This window comes from Metopolophium dirhodum, chromosome 1, assembly GCF_019925205.1.
Source record: "Metopolophium dirhodum isolate CAU chromosome 1, ASM1992520v1, whole genome shotgun sequence".
Taxonomy (NCBI): domain Eukaryota; kingdom Metazoa; phylum Arthropoda; class Insecta; order Hemiptera; family Aphididae; genus Metopolophium; species Metopolophium dirhodum.
In genome coordinates, this window is record NC_083560.1 from 43,521,587 (window position 1) to 43,541,800 (window position 20,214).

General features: G+C 27.6%; 1 protein-coding gene across 1 annotated transcript; it reads left to right on the plus strand.

The window, feature by feature from the left end:
• Positions 1-8,203: 8,203 nt before the first annotated feature.
• Positions 8,204-19,975, plus strand: LOC132935544 (uncharacterized). The gene is made up of 2 exons (XM_061002136.1): positions 8,204-8,521; positions 19,452-19,975. The coding sequence occupies exons 1-2, from the start codon at positions 8,442-8,444 to the stop codon at positions 19,810-19,812; spliced, it is 441 nt and encodes a 146-aa protein (XP_060858119.1). The 5' UTR covers positions 8,204-8,441; the 3' UTR covers positions 19,813-19,975.
• The last annotated feature ends 239 nt before the right edge of the window (positions 19,976-20,214 follow it).

Here is a 20,214-nt window from a genome sequence, read left to right on the forward strand (position 1 = left end):
GGTATTTCATAAAAATTAAACTCAGGGGCGTGCGTGATAATTTAAAAATTCGTAACGATTAAAATTCAAAAAAGCATGTAAGTGTGTGTGACTCTGCTGTACAGTAGGTTGCAAATGGACGACTGTAATGGATGGTGTTAAATTTGAATTCAATGATATAATATTATTGTATTACAAAAAACAATTTTGAACGGAGACAGTTTGTCAGCCTAGACTATTTTATATTATGTTAATATTGCAAATATTAATACGGTAGCCGGTTAAGTTGAACTATTATTTGTTTATTATCATATTTGTATAGAATAATATACTTTAGAAGTTTCAAGTACGCACAAATAATATTTTATAAATATAACACAAAACTAAAATCGTTCTTCTTCGTTTAAATATCTAATTTTGTCCAAATTTGAACATAAAATAACTATAAAAAAAAGCGGGTTAGTGGATGTCACTCTGCTGTATAGTAGGTTTCAAGTGGGTCAATGTATAATGGATTGTATTAATATAATATCACTGTATAAGAAAAACAATTCTGAGCGGGACTGTTTATTATTATTTTATTCGTTTCAATGGTGATAAACAAAGCGTTAGAAATAACCTAATCCATTTTTAGCGATTTTTCGTAATTTGTCAGTAGTTTTTTCCGTGGCATAAAATAACTATTGAGAAAATCGAAAAATTACCTCTTTAAAGTTTAAATCTTGATCCAATTTGCTAAAAGAAAATATATGTTGAAATCAAAGCTCTCCTAGTTGGTACTTTAGGGAGTCAAAAGTAAAAATAGTTTTCAAAAGCACCGTAAAAAATAAAATAAAAGTGAAGGAAAAACGGGAATTTCTACAAAACATCTGTTTTCGAGAAAATCAATTTTGGTTTTTGGTGCAACTCTTAAACAAATGACCGTAGGTACATGCAACTTTGACTAAATGTGTATATCAGCATTCTCTATACACCATAACATTTTCCAAATATTTTGACCTATTTTGAGCTGTTTACGGACATTTTCAGTTTCCATTTTATTTAGTTTTTTTTCTATAAATATCAATACATTTTATTTGTTGGTTAAAAAGCTTGAAAATTAATTAGAAAGCTCCTAGTATATTGTTTCAAAGGCAGATGAAAAAAATTAAAAATCCTTAGTCACAGTTTTTATTTAAAGGCATTGAAAGTTCAAAACTTAACAAAATACGTAAAAATCTTTTTAAATTCATAAAAAATTTCCTTTTTAAAACTATAAGACTTGAAAATGTAATACAAGATTTCTCTTAAGTTTTTTTAACTTAATCAATAAAAAAAAATCTACAAGAAAGTTAAATTAAATTTTTATGAGCGTTTGAAATTCATATTTTTACAACTTTTGATATTCACTTGATTTCTCATGTAACGATTTTTTTTATTTAATTGTAATTAAAAAATGAATAACTGTAGATACTTGAAAATTGTACTGAATGTTTATATTAGCATTTTCTATACACCATACAATTTTGAAAATAATTTGACTCTTTTTGAGCTGTTTACGGACATTGTTAGTTTTCAATTTTTTAGTTTTTTTTTCTATAATTATTAATTATCAATAAAATTTTCATGTTGGGTAAAATAGCTTGAAAATTTAATAGAAAGGTCCTAGTATATTGTTTCAAAGGCAGATAAAAAAATTAAAAATCCATAGTCACAATTTTTTTTATAAGCATTTAAAGTTTAAATATTGACAAAATTCATCACATTTAAAATTTTGTAGTTAAAAATGTATAAAATGTTTAACTTTTATGGCTAAGGATCGAAAATTTAAAATAAGGTTCCACGTAAATAGGTTATAATTTATATAATATGTAATTTACTTTATTCACAATAATATCATAATAATTGGTTCTTAGAAATATCATAGACTGAACTCAGGTCTTCGCTCAGAATCGTTTTTCTCCTAATTCCTAGTGGGAATTAGGTACATTTCACATGTCATTCGTTTCCATGGTAATAAACAAAACGTTCCGCAAAAACAGTTAGAAATTAAAAATATCAGTAACCAGCCCAAAAACATAATAATATTTATGTTAAAAAAACAATAATTTTAGAATTTTTAAAATTGATAGTGTGGGCCAGCTAAAATAATTTCCATTTAAACCTATCACCGTGTGGTGGCGATGTTGTTGCCTGCTATCATATTTGCAATACATATACATACAACGTTAATATTCAAACTATTAACTAACTAAAATTATTATCAGTTATGAGCACGACTAAACAGTACAAAAACCACGGGCGGCTACGGAGATAATATTATTATAGTTGCTTTTTCCTTTGGTTTATGCCGCTGTTTAGTCCCGTACATACCAGGATCCCATATAGACGACTGACGAGGTTTGTGACGAGACATCGTCATTGCCCATCCGACAACTATTCACGCGTCGCCACTGCATCATGTAGTTTAAAATCGTAAATAAAAAATTTAACCTGATAACTAATATCATTGAGTATAGATAGTAATTTGTAAATATTTTGACTTCAGACGCTCATAAAAAATAACAGGTAGTGGATTTACGGAACTTTTTTTTTAATTTCCAATAACATCAACTTATAAGGAACGTTGTAATACAACAAGTTTTTTGACCGACCAAAAATTTGATAACCAATATCAAAAAAAAAAAGGTAGGTAAGTGAATGTCGCTCTGCTGTACAGTAGGTTACAAGTGGGTCACTGTAATGGATGGTCTTAAATTTGAATTCAATGATATAATATCATTGTATAAGAAAAACGATTCTGAGCGAAAACGGTCAGTCAGCCTATGATATTACCAAGTATATTTGATGATATTATTGTGAATATAAAGTAATTTATATATAACCTATTTACGTGGAGCCTTGTTTAAAATGTTCAATCCTTAGCTATAAAAGTTGAACATTTTATAAATTTTTAACTACAAAATAATTATTAAATTTTAAATTTGATAAATGTTGTCAAAATTTGAACTTTAAATGCTTATAACAAAAAATTGTGCCTAAGTATTTTTAATATTTTTCAACTGCTATTAGAACGATATATCAGGAGCCTTATATTAAATTTTCACGCTTTTTTACCCAACAAATAAAATTTTATTGATATTTATAGAAAAAAAAACTAAAAAAATTGAAAACTGACAATGTCCGTTCAGAAAAGCTCAAAAAGAGTCAAAATATTTTCAACTGTATGGTGTATAGAAAATTAAAATATAAACATTCAGTAAAATTGTCATGTATCTAGAGTTATTCGTTTTTGAATTACAACAAAATAGTAAAATCGTTACATGAGAAATCGAGTGAATATCAAATGTTGTAAAAATATGAATTTCAAACGCTCATAAAAATTTAATTTGACTTTCTTGTAGACATTTTTTTTTGATAGAGGTAGACAAACTTATGGATAATCTTGTATAACATTTTCAAATTTTAGATTTAAAAAGAAAAATATTTATGAATTCTCAACATAAAATAATTTGCTAATTTTCGTGATTTTTCCGTATTTTGTAAACATTTAAACTTTCAATGCCTATAAATAAAAACTGTGACTAAGGATTTATAATTTTTTTCATCTGCCCTTGAAACAATAACCTAGGAGCCTTCTATTAAATTTTCAAGCTTTTTTAACCAACAAATAAAATTATTGATATTTATAGAAAAAAAACTAAAAAAATAGAAACTGAAAATGTCATTAAACAGCTCAAAATAAGTCAAAATATTTGGAAAATGTTATGGTGTATAGGAAATGCAATTATAAACATTCAGTCAAAATGTCATATGTCCCTACGGTAATTGGTTTTAGAGTTACACCAAAAACCAAAATCGATTTTCTTGAAAACAGATTTTGCGTAAAAATTCCCATTTTTCCTTAATTTTTCTTTTGTTTTTCACGTCGCTTTTGAAAACTACTGGGCAATTTTTATTTTTAACTCCCCAAAGTACCAACTAGATTCACTTTCCTATCAGAAAAGTTACTGTTGAAGAAAATCCAAGCACTTTTACTGTCCTAAAAGGTGATGACAGACACAACAATAAAAAAAAAACACACATCATTGTAAAATCAATACATTCATCGCTTCGCTCAGAATCTAAAACTGTTTTTTTCGAGTCGAGTTAATAATGGTTTCATATGATGTTGAAATATGTATTTGTTATTTTGTATGTTTAAATGGTTTAATTAAATTTAAAATATTGGTTATACATGATAAAATATAGGTACGCACGTACCTTCCGCAAAATAATTATTTATTTGTGTTGTCATTACTCATTACATAATATGATCGTTAATTAACTGTTGGTGATTATATTTTTATAAATTTAGGTACTTATATAATACATATATAATTAATACTAAATTTGCTATGTTAAATCCATTGTGTATATATTATGTATAATAATATACGATATGTTGATATACCATTTACCTACCATTGATAGGACGTAACACGGACATTTATTTGTCTCCGTCTTACAACTTTACAAGTGCGTATACTAACATGGAAAATGTACGCTCAACCATGTATAGCTCTGTTAGTATATAACAATATTAGAGCGAATCGACCTGGTATGGAACTTGATGTGTTTGCATGTGGGTTTTTTTTACGATAGTTCAATTTTTTAGCAAGTTTTGCGAATATAGGTATAGCATATATTATAAATGGCAGTCGAAGTGAACCATTTTAAAGGGGTCGGATTTAGGCAATAGTCTATATCCATCGTGAGTGATGTGGGTCTGTGTATAGTGACTGTTCATTACTGTGCGTGAGTTCTCCGAACGCTTTATTTAATTAAAGATAAACTACGACTAAGATTCTTGGAAACCAATAACGTGCAGTCACACGTCACAATGTTTTGCGATCAAAAAAGTTTTAACGTGAAAGTCTCAAAAAGCGGAAGAAAAATTCACCCTGTACCTGCAAAAGCCAGAGTTTAATTTCGTTTATTTTTTTTTTTTTCGGAAAACATATTTGAATTCCTTATTCTCTTTTCTAGGTTATGTAAGAAATGGATTTTCGATTTTTGAATAATCAAGAAAAGAAAATATGAAATTCAAATATTTTTTTTCTTTCGCTTATTGATCTATAAATTCACGGACAAACGACCCGATTACAACAGCCTTAACTCACTTATAAAAATGAATTATCGTAAAAAACCCACATAGAAACACAGATAATGTGTTAGCTAATGTCAGTTAAATAGACAATAGTTAATGTTCTTACCATCAAGTTTCATAAGAGATCGATTCGCTCTATTTTTTAAACTAATGAAGCTAGTAGAGTGATCTTCTGAGCATACATATTTTGCAATGTTATGACAGAGACAACAAAATATGTCCGTGAAGCGTCTTATTAAAATATTACGCATACGGGCATAGCCTTCTTATCTTTACTAAACATATACGCTTTTTGGCCGACGGAGTGAACAACGATGGCTATCAGTTTTGCGCTCTCGCAGAAGATTCTTAGCGATAAACAGTAACTAATATATTTTAAACAAGAGTGAAAAGAGATGCAATGACAATGCATTATGATCGGGACATGCCGATAACATTATTGGTAGGTATCAGTTGTGTCTAATTTGTATAATATACAAATATATAATATATTTTATTATAATGATGTTGCATTCTTAAATTTAAATTAGTAATATACAAATAATCAGTTCGGGCACTTCAGACAAAGATTTATTTATGATTCATATTGTAATGTAAAATATTAAATACATGTAGGTAGGTACTTCATTCGATTTTGATATTTATATAAACGCAAGTCTCAAGATGATTTTGTGAAATCATTTTAATAATATTTTGATTAAGTTAGTACTAAATCTGTTTAATTTCTTTTTAAGAATTACCCCTAACAGTTTATTTGATTGGATTAGACCCATCAAAAGAACAGTATTGGGTACTGCGCCGGCCCGCGTATTCTCCCGCCACACAGTGTTACAGTGTTTAGTTTACGCCCGCCACTTATAATTCTCGTATTTTCGATGTGCTATTTGTCTTCTATACAATGTATAGTGTACTACTGAAGGTATTTAAAAAAAATAATAATAATAACACAATAAATTCAAAAGTATGAACAATTATATTTATGAATAATATTATAAAATAATCGTAAAAATAAAAATATATAAACTTATAAACTTGATGTTTAGTACTACTTATATTATATGTATATACGATAAAAGCACTACAGAAAATTTCAGTGACGACGACTGCTTAACTGAGGGTAGATACTCCATAATATTATATACAGTACCACTGTTATTGCGCCTATCTTATATCATTAATTTTACTTGAAGGATTATTCTTAAAATATCAAATAAGTGAATTTCTAACGGAGTTATACATATATACATATATACCCATATATTATACTTTTGTATTTATCGTGTCATTATTATTATTATTTTTAATACCGTGTTTTTTCGTACTATTTTTATCTGTAGTATAAATTGTATAAAATATGATTAGCACATCGAAAATACGGGAAATAAAAGTGGCGGGCCTCAACTAAACCTGAGTGGCGGGAGAATACGCGGGCGGGCGAGCGTCAACTTTGTTACAGCAACATCGATCGGCATAAACATAATAATACAATTCTTATCTTAAAGTTGTTTTTTAAAGGTTGTTTAGGGTTTTATTGCCTTATTTTAAAATATATGCTTTTTCTATAGTGTTGTAAGTGTTGAAGCCGGGAACGAACAATAATAGACCGTGCGCCTGCGGGTATCCAGTATCCAGTATCCACAATACTTCGTATCGCATAAAATAATAGAATAATTACCTACCGGTATGCATGGTGTGTATATCGTATACCTATGTGCGTGAGTAGCCGAGTAGCGGCGTGTGTAGTTCGATCTGCTGCTGTTCGGGAATGCCCTGCAAATACTGATGAAGTGAAAGTGTACGTGTGTATATGTGTATGTGTGTGTGTGTATACTTATATTAGAATAAAATGTCAACACGAATTTACGATATTAAATATAATAAATATTTCACTAACACATAATAAACAAATTTATATGGCCCTTTGGCCCAACAGTCAAAAATAATATAATAATAAATTGGCCGTTTGACACAATTAATAAATATAATATAATAATAAATAATAATATGACAAGCTATTAATGATGAGCTTAATGACGAGCTGTAATACAATATAATAATAAAGTGTTTTTACTCACAATCTGGTCGGTGTACGGCTGGCTAGCTGCTGCCTAACCTTAACAATAATAATAATACACAATAAAATACAAAATATAATATAATTTAAAGTGTGGCGATTTGCGCCCACTACACGAAATAATATAAAAGTGTGGCGATTTGTACCTGTGTACACGACGTATAATACAAAATAACTTGGCGATTCACGCCTGTATGTAAAATAATATTTTGCGATCCGCACCTGATTTCGGGGCACGACAATAATATTATTTTCTTGTTCGGACTCTGGTTGATCGTTTTTAGCGAACTGGTGGTTCGGGCGGTCGTGCTAAATCTCCGGCGGCCGATCACTCGTAGTCTTCATATTATTATATAATTCACATGATAACATAATATACAAAAATAAAACAATATAATTCATGGACAATGTGTGAGTGTGTGTCGGCCGGCGGTAATATAAGACATTAATGCATAACATTTTTGCTTTTCGGGCGGCAACAATTTAAAATTCCTCTATAGGTACTTGTAAGTTGTAACGCATTCACACAGCGACCCGCGACAGACGACAGCGTCTGGTGTGTCGTTATATCAATGTCGTCATTGGTTGACGTTCCAGTTGTTCCAATTTTCGTACATATAATTTAAAATAACTTAAGAATCGCAGAGCTACACTCCCCTCCCCCGGGCGCCACCGCAAATGATTCGAGTCTTAAGAAATACACCTCGATCGGTTTCGTCCTCCGGGCCCGGGAGTGATCCGTAATAATAATTATAATAATTATACCTACAAAATATTAATTATTGAAGTTATTATCGCGGTCTTTGCGCGGGACGTCCGAGTGAGACACCTGCGAATGTTTTCCGATCGCGTATTAGTGTTATCTCCGCGGTAGGAACCTATAATAATATAGACCTATACAGCTTTGCGGCGGCCTCGCGCACGGAAGGCGAATTTATTATGTTTTTGACTTTCCGAGCGTGCGCGGCATCTTGGCGGCACTGCGCGCGAGAGTTTGGTTATTGGTCACTAATATGTTTATTCATTGCAGGTACACAATCAAAGCTCCCGATTCGCTGGACACGGCGGCGTGCTTACCTCGTGACTTGTAGTTGTTGTCGACGGAACGCCGTCGCAGTGGCACAGACGAGTAGATAACGTGCTCACGGTCGCCGTTCAACAAGTGCTGCGTCTCCATACTTACCGCCGAACTCGTGCGTCCTGCCATACTTACGTCCTGTGTCGTTGTCCGTTGAATACTTATATCCTGCTACCGTCGTAATGTCGTCAATGAAACGCAAACTTCCCGAGAGGAACGAAGACGCGAAACGCAAACGCAGTACTTGGATGATCTTTCCGGGGTAAGCACAGTACCTATAGCCTATGTATTTATTATATTTTATTATTATGCAGTCTCGTAACCAAGTTGAGTAAAAGTATTAAAATACTTTAAATGTACCTACTCAAATACGTATTTTAAATTCTTTATTTTCAAATATTTGTTCTTTTTAGTCTAAATACCTATTTCATATTTTAATTTTCATCACGTAAAATAAAAATCGAGAATATAAAATATAGCTAATAATATATTATTATTTTTATACCTACTGAGAATTATAATCAACCGATAATTCAAATAGATACTTAGACAAAAAAATCAGATTAATATTTTAAAGTTCCACCAAATGATACGGTGTAAAATGCTCTAAAAATTAATTGTAAAACATGAAATTTGGTTCAGTTGATTTATAAGATAAAGCCAATGATTTTTTAAGTATTTGGATCTGTACGTACCTACTTAATTACATTTATTACTGATAGTATTCAAATAGGTACCTACCTAAGTATTTTAAATACCTACTTATCAAAATAATTATGTGTATCTGTATTTAAATAGTTAATTTTACAAAGGTGATAATTATGTTATGTCACATTGTTGATATTAACCTTATTGATGCGGTATTGTTTAAAAATATTTTGTATCTAGCCAGAGTTTGGAAAGTTTACTTAAAAAATGAATGCGTTCTTTGGGTTGTTTTTTTAATTATTTATTTAAAAATGAATTACTAGGTATCTATAGAAATGAGACACCTCACAGTTTTCTATAATATTTATACAAATTATGAAAAACAACATAGTAAAATAGTACCATTCAAATTTTTTTATTTTAATTTGTATTTACTAGGTAACAATTAAAAATTAGTTTAATTTAGACGGCCTATAAAATGTTCATGTTGTCCAAAAATATGAATATTGTCCATGTTCACACTTTATTTATAAGAAATGAGACATAAGTGAAGCTCACTAACTATGAATGTGTGGACAATGAATGTTCAGAGTTCTTTCCAAACACTGGTTGTAGCCAACACAGTTGTTACCATATTGTTATAACCAGCAAGAGCATTGCATCTCTTCACTCTTGTTGAAAAAATATTAGTTTATGTACCTATCCCTCAGAAGATTCTGTGCAAGTGACAACCATCCATCGTTTCTCCCCCTCTGTCATTTCCAAAAATCTTAATATGTTTATTGTTTATTGTATAGTAAAGATTGTATATATTATATTGTATACTAGTGTTTAATATAAATAGTTATAATTATAGTCCGGATTTATATTCTCTTACAATACCCAAAATATTATGTTATATTTTCTAAAATACCTACAAATATTATCATTATACTCTTTTTGAGAACTAGAAAATTATGCATGTGATGTAATGTAAAAAAATTCATGAACATTTTCAAAAATTTGAAAATTAAGTAAATTTTACAATTTCTCATATTAATTTCTTATCAATTAAATATTATATTATATATTAATAGTATATTATTTAACCTACATAATTATATTTAAAACTGTGAACCTAGGTACTTGTATTATCTTTTACGCATTTTAATATTATTCTATTAAACATAATAATATGGGAAATACAAAATATAAATTAAATTTATTTCGGTAATAAATGTGCATTTTTATCTATTATTAAAAAATTTGAATTTTTACTTCAGTATAAATGTTTAGTGTATACATGTTTTCCTAAATTAATTGATTTTTCCATTTTTGTTACCTATTTATTGTTTGAGTTGTTTCCACAATTTTACACAAACTACTTTTTATGAGTTGTTATTACAAATTAAATTGTACCTAGTTTTAACACAAAAGCATAGGTCAGAATTATCTATAATTTTATTGAAAAATATGTTTTATTTAACTTGTAGGTACCTATTTATTTTAATTGTAGTTCATATCCGTAGTCGTTTAATTTATAATTAAATAATAAACATTTAATTGATTTAACTAACATATCAACCGTACAACCTAAACAATTATTAATGTTAAGAAAAATACATTAAAAATTACATTTTCAAAGAAAGTTAAACATTTTCAGAAAATTTTGATGAATACAAAAATGTTCAAGCTTACATCTCTAGGTATGCTTCAATATGCAATATTATATTATATTTTTTTTATAGCTTTTTTAAATAATTATTTTAGTAAGATAGGTAGGTACATTCTATTAGACAACCACAATACATTTGCATAATAGAATAATTGCATTATAATAACAGTTAAAATAAAGTCTTTTGTATTAAATGGTTCCATCTGTTGTTTTCAAAAGTGTTTAAAATTAATGAAATTTTTATTTTATTTATTCAAAAAACCTAGAAACACTGGATTGCAAAACCAAATATTTGTATATTTAGTAGACAAATATGTTGTTCTTATCCGTATACATTAAGTAAAGTAGTGCGTAACAACATGGCAACTTATTACTATAAGTAGAACTTACTTATCACTTAACCAGCACTTTATCAATTTATCACTGACTGTTTTTTTTTAAATGATAAAATAAAAATAGGTGTAAATGTTCAAAAATTATTTTTTTATATACTCATACAAATACATAAAAATCCAGACTATATTGTACCTATAATATATATTATATAGTAGAAGTCACTTGTTAAGAACAATCTTGGGTCAAGGTAAAATATTTAAATTCATCGATTGGTTACTGTATTTATTAAAATTATTATTTATATATATTTATTACATACTATTAAAAAAAAGTTATATTATATATTCATATCAATCACATGGGCAGGGCAGTCATCAATTAGTAAATTAGTAAATTAGTAATAAAATGTTCCGTTTGAGATTTTTGTCCCAGTCGATCGGTCAATCATTGAAAGTTGTTCAGGTTATTGTTTGACTTATGATCTATTGACAATGTTTTTACTCTCTTGAAGCGCTGTTTTAAACATAAAATGTCAATCCAATAACACAATTATTGTATCAATTTGTCTGTGTTTCTACAGCTTCTACTGAATATATAATATATATTATATGTTTCCAATACTAAAACGCTTCAGTCGTTTCAATCCATCTTCTTACTACTAGTAATGTCTTCTCTTTGGTAATTTGATAATTCGCAAAAATCCAAAAATTCCTACCTTTATTGTTTTAATATAATATAAAAAAATTTATATAGGCATGTATATGTTCTAATAATTTGTGCTTGATCCTATCGTGATACTAGTTACTACATAGGCATGTGCACATAACTATTAGAAATAAAGTCGCTGTCATTAATTTAAATTTTTCTTTGGTCAGGGGGGTGGGAAAAACTTCAATATTTTTACTTAATATAGAAAGAAAAATATGAAAAGAATTGTCGTGTATCTGATGTTAAAAAAACTTGTCGGCAAACCCGTCTTGCCCTTCAAGTGTCTATGAATAATATATAGTTATAAATTATAATAGAATTAAATATATTTTATTTATTGATAATAAACGAGTTAGATGAAAATCTTTAAGTAGAAAAATACACAATATAACTTACACATTAGTAGATACAGTAATATATTATAATAGCCAATAGGTTAGTTTTTATTCCACAGAAAATGTATTTAATGTTTTTAATTTAAAAACCAATTACTATAAACATGTTATTTTATATAAGCAACTCCACAATTGATATTTCATCTTTTAAACCACAACATGATTATTATACTCACCTTAAAACTCTTAGTAATTTGAATTAAATAAAAGTAAAATCAATAAGCAATTTGGAAAAATGAATACTATAAAATATGATAGTATTGTTTTATGTAAAAAACTTAACGTAGATATAGACAAATTCAAAACCAAAAATCTTCTCGTAAAATATATTAACTCAATTAATTTAAATAACATTGATTTTATGTAAATCCGATTTTATATATGTTATGACATTATATTCTTATACATCTTATAGTTAATGTATAACTTATACTAAGAGTCCAAACAAATATAGGTTTCCTTAATTACACTCAGGTAAACTAAATCTCCAACTGGGTTTTGTTAATTTCAAAGTCCCCTATTTTTCTTCTCGTAATAGGTAACTATCTATTTTATGTTCCAATATGTGCCACAAGCTATTCTTGCTAATAAGCCCCTTAAAAGGATGATGTGGATTGTTAATTAAGAACCATCTTTCTATTTTTAAAAACTATACTTATATGTAAATAGTATTATTGTATTGTAACCATTGGTCTACCAGCCCGGACTATTTATAAAATAAATAAATACCATTATTTTAGTTTATATATTTTGAACTCACCTTAGCACAGGATTTGATTTTTTGTGAGGTATTTATAATCAGGACCGGCTTTAGTGAATTGTTATATGTAGGCAAGACTTAATTTTTTGGCCCCTGAATTTTATCATTCTTCTTCCAAATAAACAGGGAAAACAGATTTTTGTATTTTTAATCTTAACAAAATTAAAACTAAAAAAAAGGTGGCCAAGTGGGTACCACTCTGCTGTATAGTAGGTATCTAGATAATTCATTGGAATGAATGTATTTAATTTGAATTCAATGGTGTAAAATCATTATATACAAAATAAATTGATTCTGAGCAAACAGGTCTTGTCAGTCTAAGTACATATATTTTATGATATTTTCGGTATTAAAGAAATTTATTTTAGTATTAGACATTACCTACTACATTAGTAAAACAATAATACAGCTGGTTGAATACATTTTTGCCGAAAAAATTGCATTTGAAAATGTCATTGTGTGTATAAAATATAATAATAATTTACCTACTTTACTTTTTTAAAAGTTTCAAGTACCCGCGAATAATATTTTTAAATTACAAAAAAATACCTAAAATCGTTACGTAAATATAAAATTGGATTTGAAATATCTCTAAAAAAAAAACTGTATTATATTATTTAGATTTTTCGGTGACAGTATATAAAATTCTCTTGAGAAATCTTGTTGTACATTTTCAATCCTCAGCCATAAAAATTGAACATTTAATAAATTTTTAACTACAGAATAATGTACGAGGTAATTTACAAAATTTTGTGGTTTTGATGAATTTTATCAAAATTTGAACTTAAAATAATTATAAAAAATTACTTATGAGTAGAGGCCGGAATAATATTCTCTTAAAATAGCTAAAATAAGATGCTAATATTCTCTTTAAAATTTGAAAATATTCTTTAAAAATCATAATAAAATATGCAAAAAGTATGCAAAAAATATGCTTTTATATTAATATATTCTCTTAAATTAAAAATATGCTTTATGTGTAAAAGATAAAAGTACATAATACAAAAAATAATTAATATAAATATGTATGTAGGTAAGTAATAAAAAATAATACAGCTTAAAAAAAAACTTCAACTTAGGTAGTCGGGAGAATGAAAAGTGGCCGCTGGCGATATGTTAGCAACTTTTTTTTTCTTCATAAAACAGGAGTACTTATTAAAACTCGTATACTTATTCTATATAATATATACCTATGTATTAAGTAATTATATCTAATTTAATATTTCAAAATGCGCGCTTTACGAAAACATCACAGAAATTCACCGGGCATCAGCAGCCACTATTCATTCTCCCGACTTTAGGTAACATTTTATTTATTTAATTAAATTAAATTAATGATGTATTTTTCATTAAGACAATTTTTCATCGTTATCAACAGACTATAAAATTACTATATGGGGTATAATTAATGTATAATTATCGTATATATTTATCACTATTATCGAACATATAATTTATATTATTTACGCCACTACAACACAAAATATTGAAAGTCTATACAATTAATCGATATATATTCTCTAAAATTATTTATTGAACGAAATATTATTTTATCTTGAAATATTCTGAATTTCTGAAGTATGCAAAAAACATTTTTGCCATTAATTTATACTTTCATGATTTGTGCCTATGTGTTTGCATGTTTCGAACCTCGCTGCACAGACTCAAAAAAAATATGTAAAATAATATAATTCCGGCCTCTATAGATGTAAAGAACCTTGTATTAAACTTGCAACTTTTTGAACCAATAAACATTTTTTCATTGACATTTATAAAAAAAAACCACTAAAAACAATTTCAAAATTTCAAATGTCTATATAAATACGAACAGCTTTAAACGAAATTCAACAGTATGAAAATTTTATCATATATAAAAAAATATAAAATAAACATTTGGTTGAACATTTTAAGTAGGTATCTGCGGTTATTATTTGTTTTTGAATTCTAACAAAATAAGAAAATCATTCGATTTAGAATTCGTTAATTTATGAGTGAATATCGAATGTTGTAAAAATTTAAAGCTTTAATGAAATTAATATAACTTTGGGAAACTTTTTTTTTGTTTAAGTTTTGAAAACTTATGGCGTATTTGTATTCAATTTTAAAATGGTTGATATAAATAGAAAATTGTTTATGAATTTCTAACTCAAAATAATTTCCCAATTCTCGGGACAGATTTTGTCGATAAATACCTAATGATTGTAAATTACTCCCAACTTTTTTTTAATTTCCACTAACAACAACTTATGAGGAACCTCGTATTAAATTTTCAAGTTTTTTGAAAGCTAATTATAATTTTTTTACGCCTAAAATATCCCAAAATGAGTCAAAATATTTTAAATTTTGTTTATACTAATCTTCAGTATTAAAGCGTATTATTCGTTTAAATATATATCCAAACGTTCAGTTTGATATAAATATACGTTTATGTAAATTTTAAAAACTGATATTTATCGTTTAAAAAACTTGCAAATATAATACGAGGTTCCTCATAAGTTGTTGTTAGTGGAAATTAAAAAAAAAGTTGAGTGTAAATTCACAATTATTTTTTATGAACGTCTGAAGTTAGAATTTCGACAAATTCCGTCAAAATCACGAAAATTTTAAAATTATTTTGAGTTAGAAACACATAAGCATTTTTCTATTTATATCAAACATTTTAAAATTGAATACAAGACGTGCCATACGTTTTCAACACATAAACAAAAAAAGATGGAAAACAAGTGGATGGTGCTCTGCTGTACAGTAGGTTACACGATATAATATCATTGTAAAACGATTCTGAGCGAAGACGGTCAGCTTTACACTAGCGGTCGGTGAGGGTTTATGCGGCCGCCAGAGCTCCGGGCTCAGCACAACAATGCTGTAGCACTCGTTCTGCGGCTACAGCGCAACGTTGAATGAAGCGGCATGCATATCATATTACTAAAATATAATTGATGATATTATTGTGAATGAAGTAATCTATATAATATAACCTATCTACGTAGAACCTTGTTTTAAATTTTCAATCCTTAGATATAAAAGTTGAACATTTTATAAATTGTTAACTACAAAATAATTATTAAATTTTGTCAAAATTCGAACTTAATAAAGAGGATAGCTACCCATATATTTGTTATCTCCGTCTTACACACGCACGACATAGCAAATTGTCGTTCACTAGTTTCAATCGTGTGCTGTTAGTTTTGATACTAGAGTGAATTGATCTCTTATAAAACTTTTAGGTAACAACATCATCTGTGCTTAAGGGTTGCCGATTTTTCGAAATATCCATTTTAAAGTAAGATATGGGTATGTGAAATATCAAAAATTAAAAATGCACATATCTCACTTGATAATTAAAATATCGAATAAAGGCCAATGCTTAAGCACAGATAATGTTATTCTCTAAAAAATTAAGAGTAGGTCAAATCACTCTAATATTAAAACTAACAGCACACTATTGAAACTAGTGAACTTCAAATTTTCTATGTCGTACGTGTGTAAGGCAGTGTGTTAAACAGCTTAAAAAAAATTGTGCCTATGTATTTTTAATATTTTTCAACTGTTATTGTAGAAAAACAATTACAATATAACAATATATCAGGAGCCTCGTGTTGAATTTTTACGACTTTTTACCCAACAAATACAATTTTATTGACAATTATAAAAAAAAAAAAACTAAAAAAATTGAAAACTGACTATGTCCGTAAACAGCTCAAAAAGAGTCAAAATATTTTCGAAATTATATCGTGTATAGAAAATAAAAATATAAATATTCAGTAAAATTTTCATGTATCTACAGTTATTAGTTTTTTAATTACAACAAAATAACAAAATCGCTACATAAAAAATCAAGTGAATATCCAATTTTGTAAAAATACGAACTTCAAACGCTCGTAAAAATTTATTTTGACTTGCATGTAAACATTTTTTTTTTTGATAAAGGTAGTCAAACTTATGAGGAATCTTGTATTACATTTTCAAATCTTAAATTTAAATAGAAAAAAATTTATGAATTTCTAACTCAAAATAATTTGCTAGTGTTCGTGATTTTTAAGTATTTTGTTAATAATTGAACTTTAAATGCTTAAAAAAAAATTGTGACTGGATTTTTAATATTTTTTATCTGTACTTGGAACAATATAATATTAGGAGCTTTCTATTAAATTTTCAATATTTTTAACCAACATATGAAATGTTATTGATATTTATAGAATAAAAAACTAAACAAATTGGAAATTGAAAATGTTTGTAAACAACTCAAAATAAGTCGAAATATTTTGAAAATGTTATGGCGTATAAAAAATGCTAATATAAACATTCTGTCAAAATTTCATGTATCTACACTAATTTGTTTTAGTTAAGTACACCAAAAACCAAAAAAAATTCCCGTCTTTCCCCAATTTGTCTTATGTTTTTCATGGCGCTTTTGAAAACTACTGGACAATTTTTACTTTTGACCCCTCAAAGTACCAACTAGATTCACTTTCCTATCAGAAAAATACTGTTGAAGAAAATCAAACTTTTTACTGTCCTAAAAGGTGATAACAGACACAAAAATAAAAAAATATAAAATAATTTAATAAATTTAAAAAAAAACACACGTCATTGTAAAACAATATATTCATCGCTCCGCTCAGAATCTATAAACGTTTACCAGAGTCAAATTAATTTTATTAAAGCTTTTTTAAATTTTTACAACCTTTGATAGTCACCCGTAAATTAACGAATTATAAATCGAATGATTTTCTTATTTTGTTATAATTCAAAAACAAATAATAACCGCAGATACCTACTTAAAATGTTCAACCAAATGTTTATTTTATATTTTTTTATATATGATAAAATTTTCATACTGTTGAATTTCGTTTAAAGCTGTTAATAGCTTTGTATTTATATAGACATTTGAAATTTTGAAATTGTTTTTAGTGGTTTTTTTATAAATGTCAATGAAAAAATGTTTATTGGGTCAAAAAGTTGCAAACTTAATACAAGCTTCTTCACAACTGTAAAGGCTGAAATTATATTATTTTGCATATTTTTTTTGAGTGTGCAGTCAGGTGAGGTTCGAAACACATGCAGACACATAGCCATATCCCAACGTATATACGATAATTATATATTTATACCCCATATTGTAATTTTATAGTCCGTTGATAACGATGAAAAATGTTCTTAATTAAAAATACGTCATTAATCTAATTTAATTAAATAAATAAAATGTTACCTATAGTCGAGAGAATGAAAAGTGATGCCCCGCTGATGCCAGGTAAATTTCTGTGATGTTTTCGTAAAGCGCGCATTTTAAAATATTAAATTTAGATATAATTACCTAATAATAATATATTATAGAATGATGTATACGAGTTTTAGTAGGTACCTACAACCTACCTCTATTTTATAAATAAAAAAGTTGCTAACATATCGCCAGCGACACCAGTTCACGTTTTTTTGAAGCTGTATTATTTTTTATTACCTACGCATACACATTTATATTAGTTTTTTTTTGGTATTATGTACTTTATTCTTTTACACATAAAAGCATGTTTTTAATTTAAGAGAATATTTTATGTATTATTATAAAAGTATATTTTTTCATATTTTATTATGATTTCTAATGAATATTTTCAATTTTTTAAGAGAATATTAGCATTTTATTCAGGCTATTTTATTATGGCCTCTACTAAGTCATTTTTTATAATTATTTAAAGTTAAAATGTTGATAAAATCACAAAAATGTGTAAATTACCATTCGGGCCGGTCAATACCTTTGCCCCCCTCTATTGAAAACTGAAATGACGCCACTGAGGTAATACAATACAAATATACTTTATAGCTTACAGGGTGCTTGATTCCAGTTGATTACTTTTTTCTAAAAATTATTTTTTATATTGTATGGTTATTGTATAATTGTACATCTGTACAAAACAAAAATACATATTATCACAACCATCTTCCCTCTACAGTAAATTTCTGGTTATGCTCCTGATTCTATATTTTTCATATAATATTATATTTATATTATTATACATAATATGCGTGTGCACAGGGTAGTCATGGTAGGCCATAGACCTTATACTGTGTGGTATAGGCACTTGACTATCTGCGAACTACCCCCCTCAATATTCAATATTCTTATCATGATAATTGATAGTCATAATATACTTTTTTTCTATGGTAAATGTAGTAAAATGATGTTACCCTATCCAAATTAGTTTTTATGACTTAGGTGTGAGTATGAATATACGTAATATGTGTGTGTGTGTTTTAATGTGTTAAGTACTTATATGTATGACTACCCTGCCAGAAATTCTACGCACTCTTGTTATTATGTTATTATTTAATATGCAATTATTTGCATTTCCTTCCCTTGAAACTCTTTAGACCTATATAACAAATACAATTATTTTTTTTATAATTACCAATAAATAATTTTGTTATAATATATTTTGAAAGAAATATTATTTATAGTTGCTGTTGACATTGATATGTGAATTGTTAACAATGTATGTATATTTTTTTTTAATATTTGGTACCTGTTTAAAATACCACATTCCAATTTTCAATATTATTATAAATTGTTTTGATTGCTCACTTGTATGTGTTTTTATAAAACAAACATTTGATACTTTATAAATTTATTCCAATTGTTGCAATTGGCAATTACCTATTTAAATAAATAATTAAATTATTTGTCCTGTCACAGGGCCGATGCATTAAGACCGTACAATATCGTATTTGATTACGACAGATTCGAATATGAACTTGCTGTTGGACTTGATTTCGCACTTGCTAATGCCTTGGAACCAGAAGAAATTGTGGGAGCCTGTAACTTTAATGGTGAAATAGTGTATTTTTTTAAGTGGAAGCGTCAAGTTGCAGTAAGTTACATAACATCAGAACACGCTGCAAATTTGTATTCTGAAGCTATAATTAAATTCCATGAGAAGTATAACTGGAAAATAGTTGATACAGCTACGTCGCAACAGCAACATGGAGGTAATGCTGTGCGTCCTGTAAAGCCGACCAAGGGTTTTAAGAATCAACTTGCCTATTTACGAAAATGAAATTAACAATAAACCTAAGTACAATGTATATATAAAATAATCATAATATAAGTTGCTATTATCATACATTATAATTTTTTTTTTACACAGATAAATGTCAATTACTATTTATTGTACTTTTGTACCAGATTAAATTAATTAAAAATAACTTTCAGTCACACCACTAATGTCCTCTTTAAATATAAACCCGAATCTCCTATTGCATACTATGCAATGAGTTATGTGATTATTTTCTAGGAACCATTATGATATTTTTTGTAGTTTTATAAAATGTTATTATGATATTTGTACAAATTGTGATACAATGTATGTGAAAATCAACTGTAGGTATGGTGGATATTATATTTAATCACATTTCACTCTATTTGCACTATTATTATTAATTTATTTTGTGTTTACAAC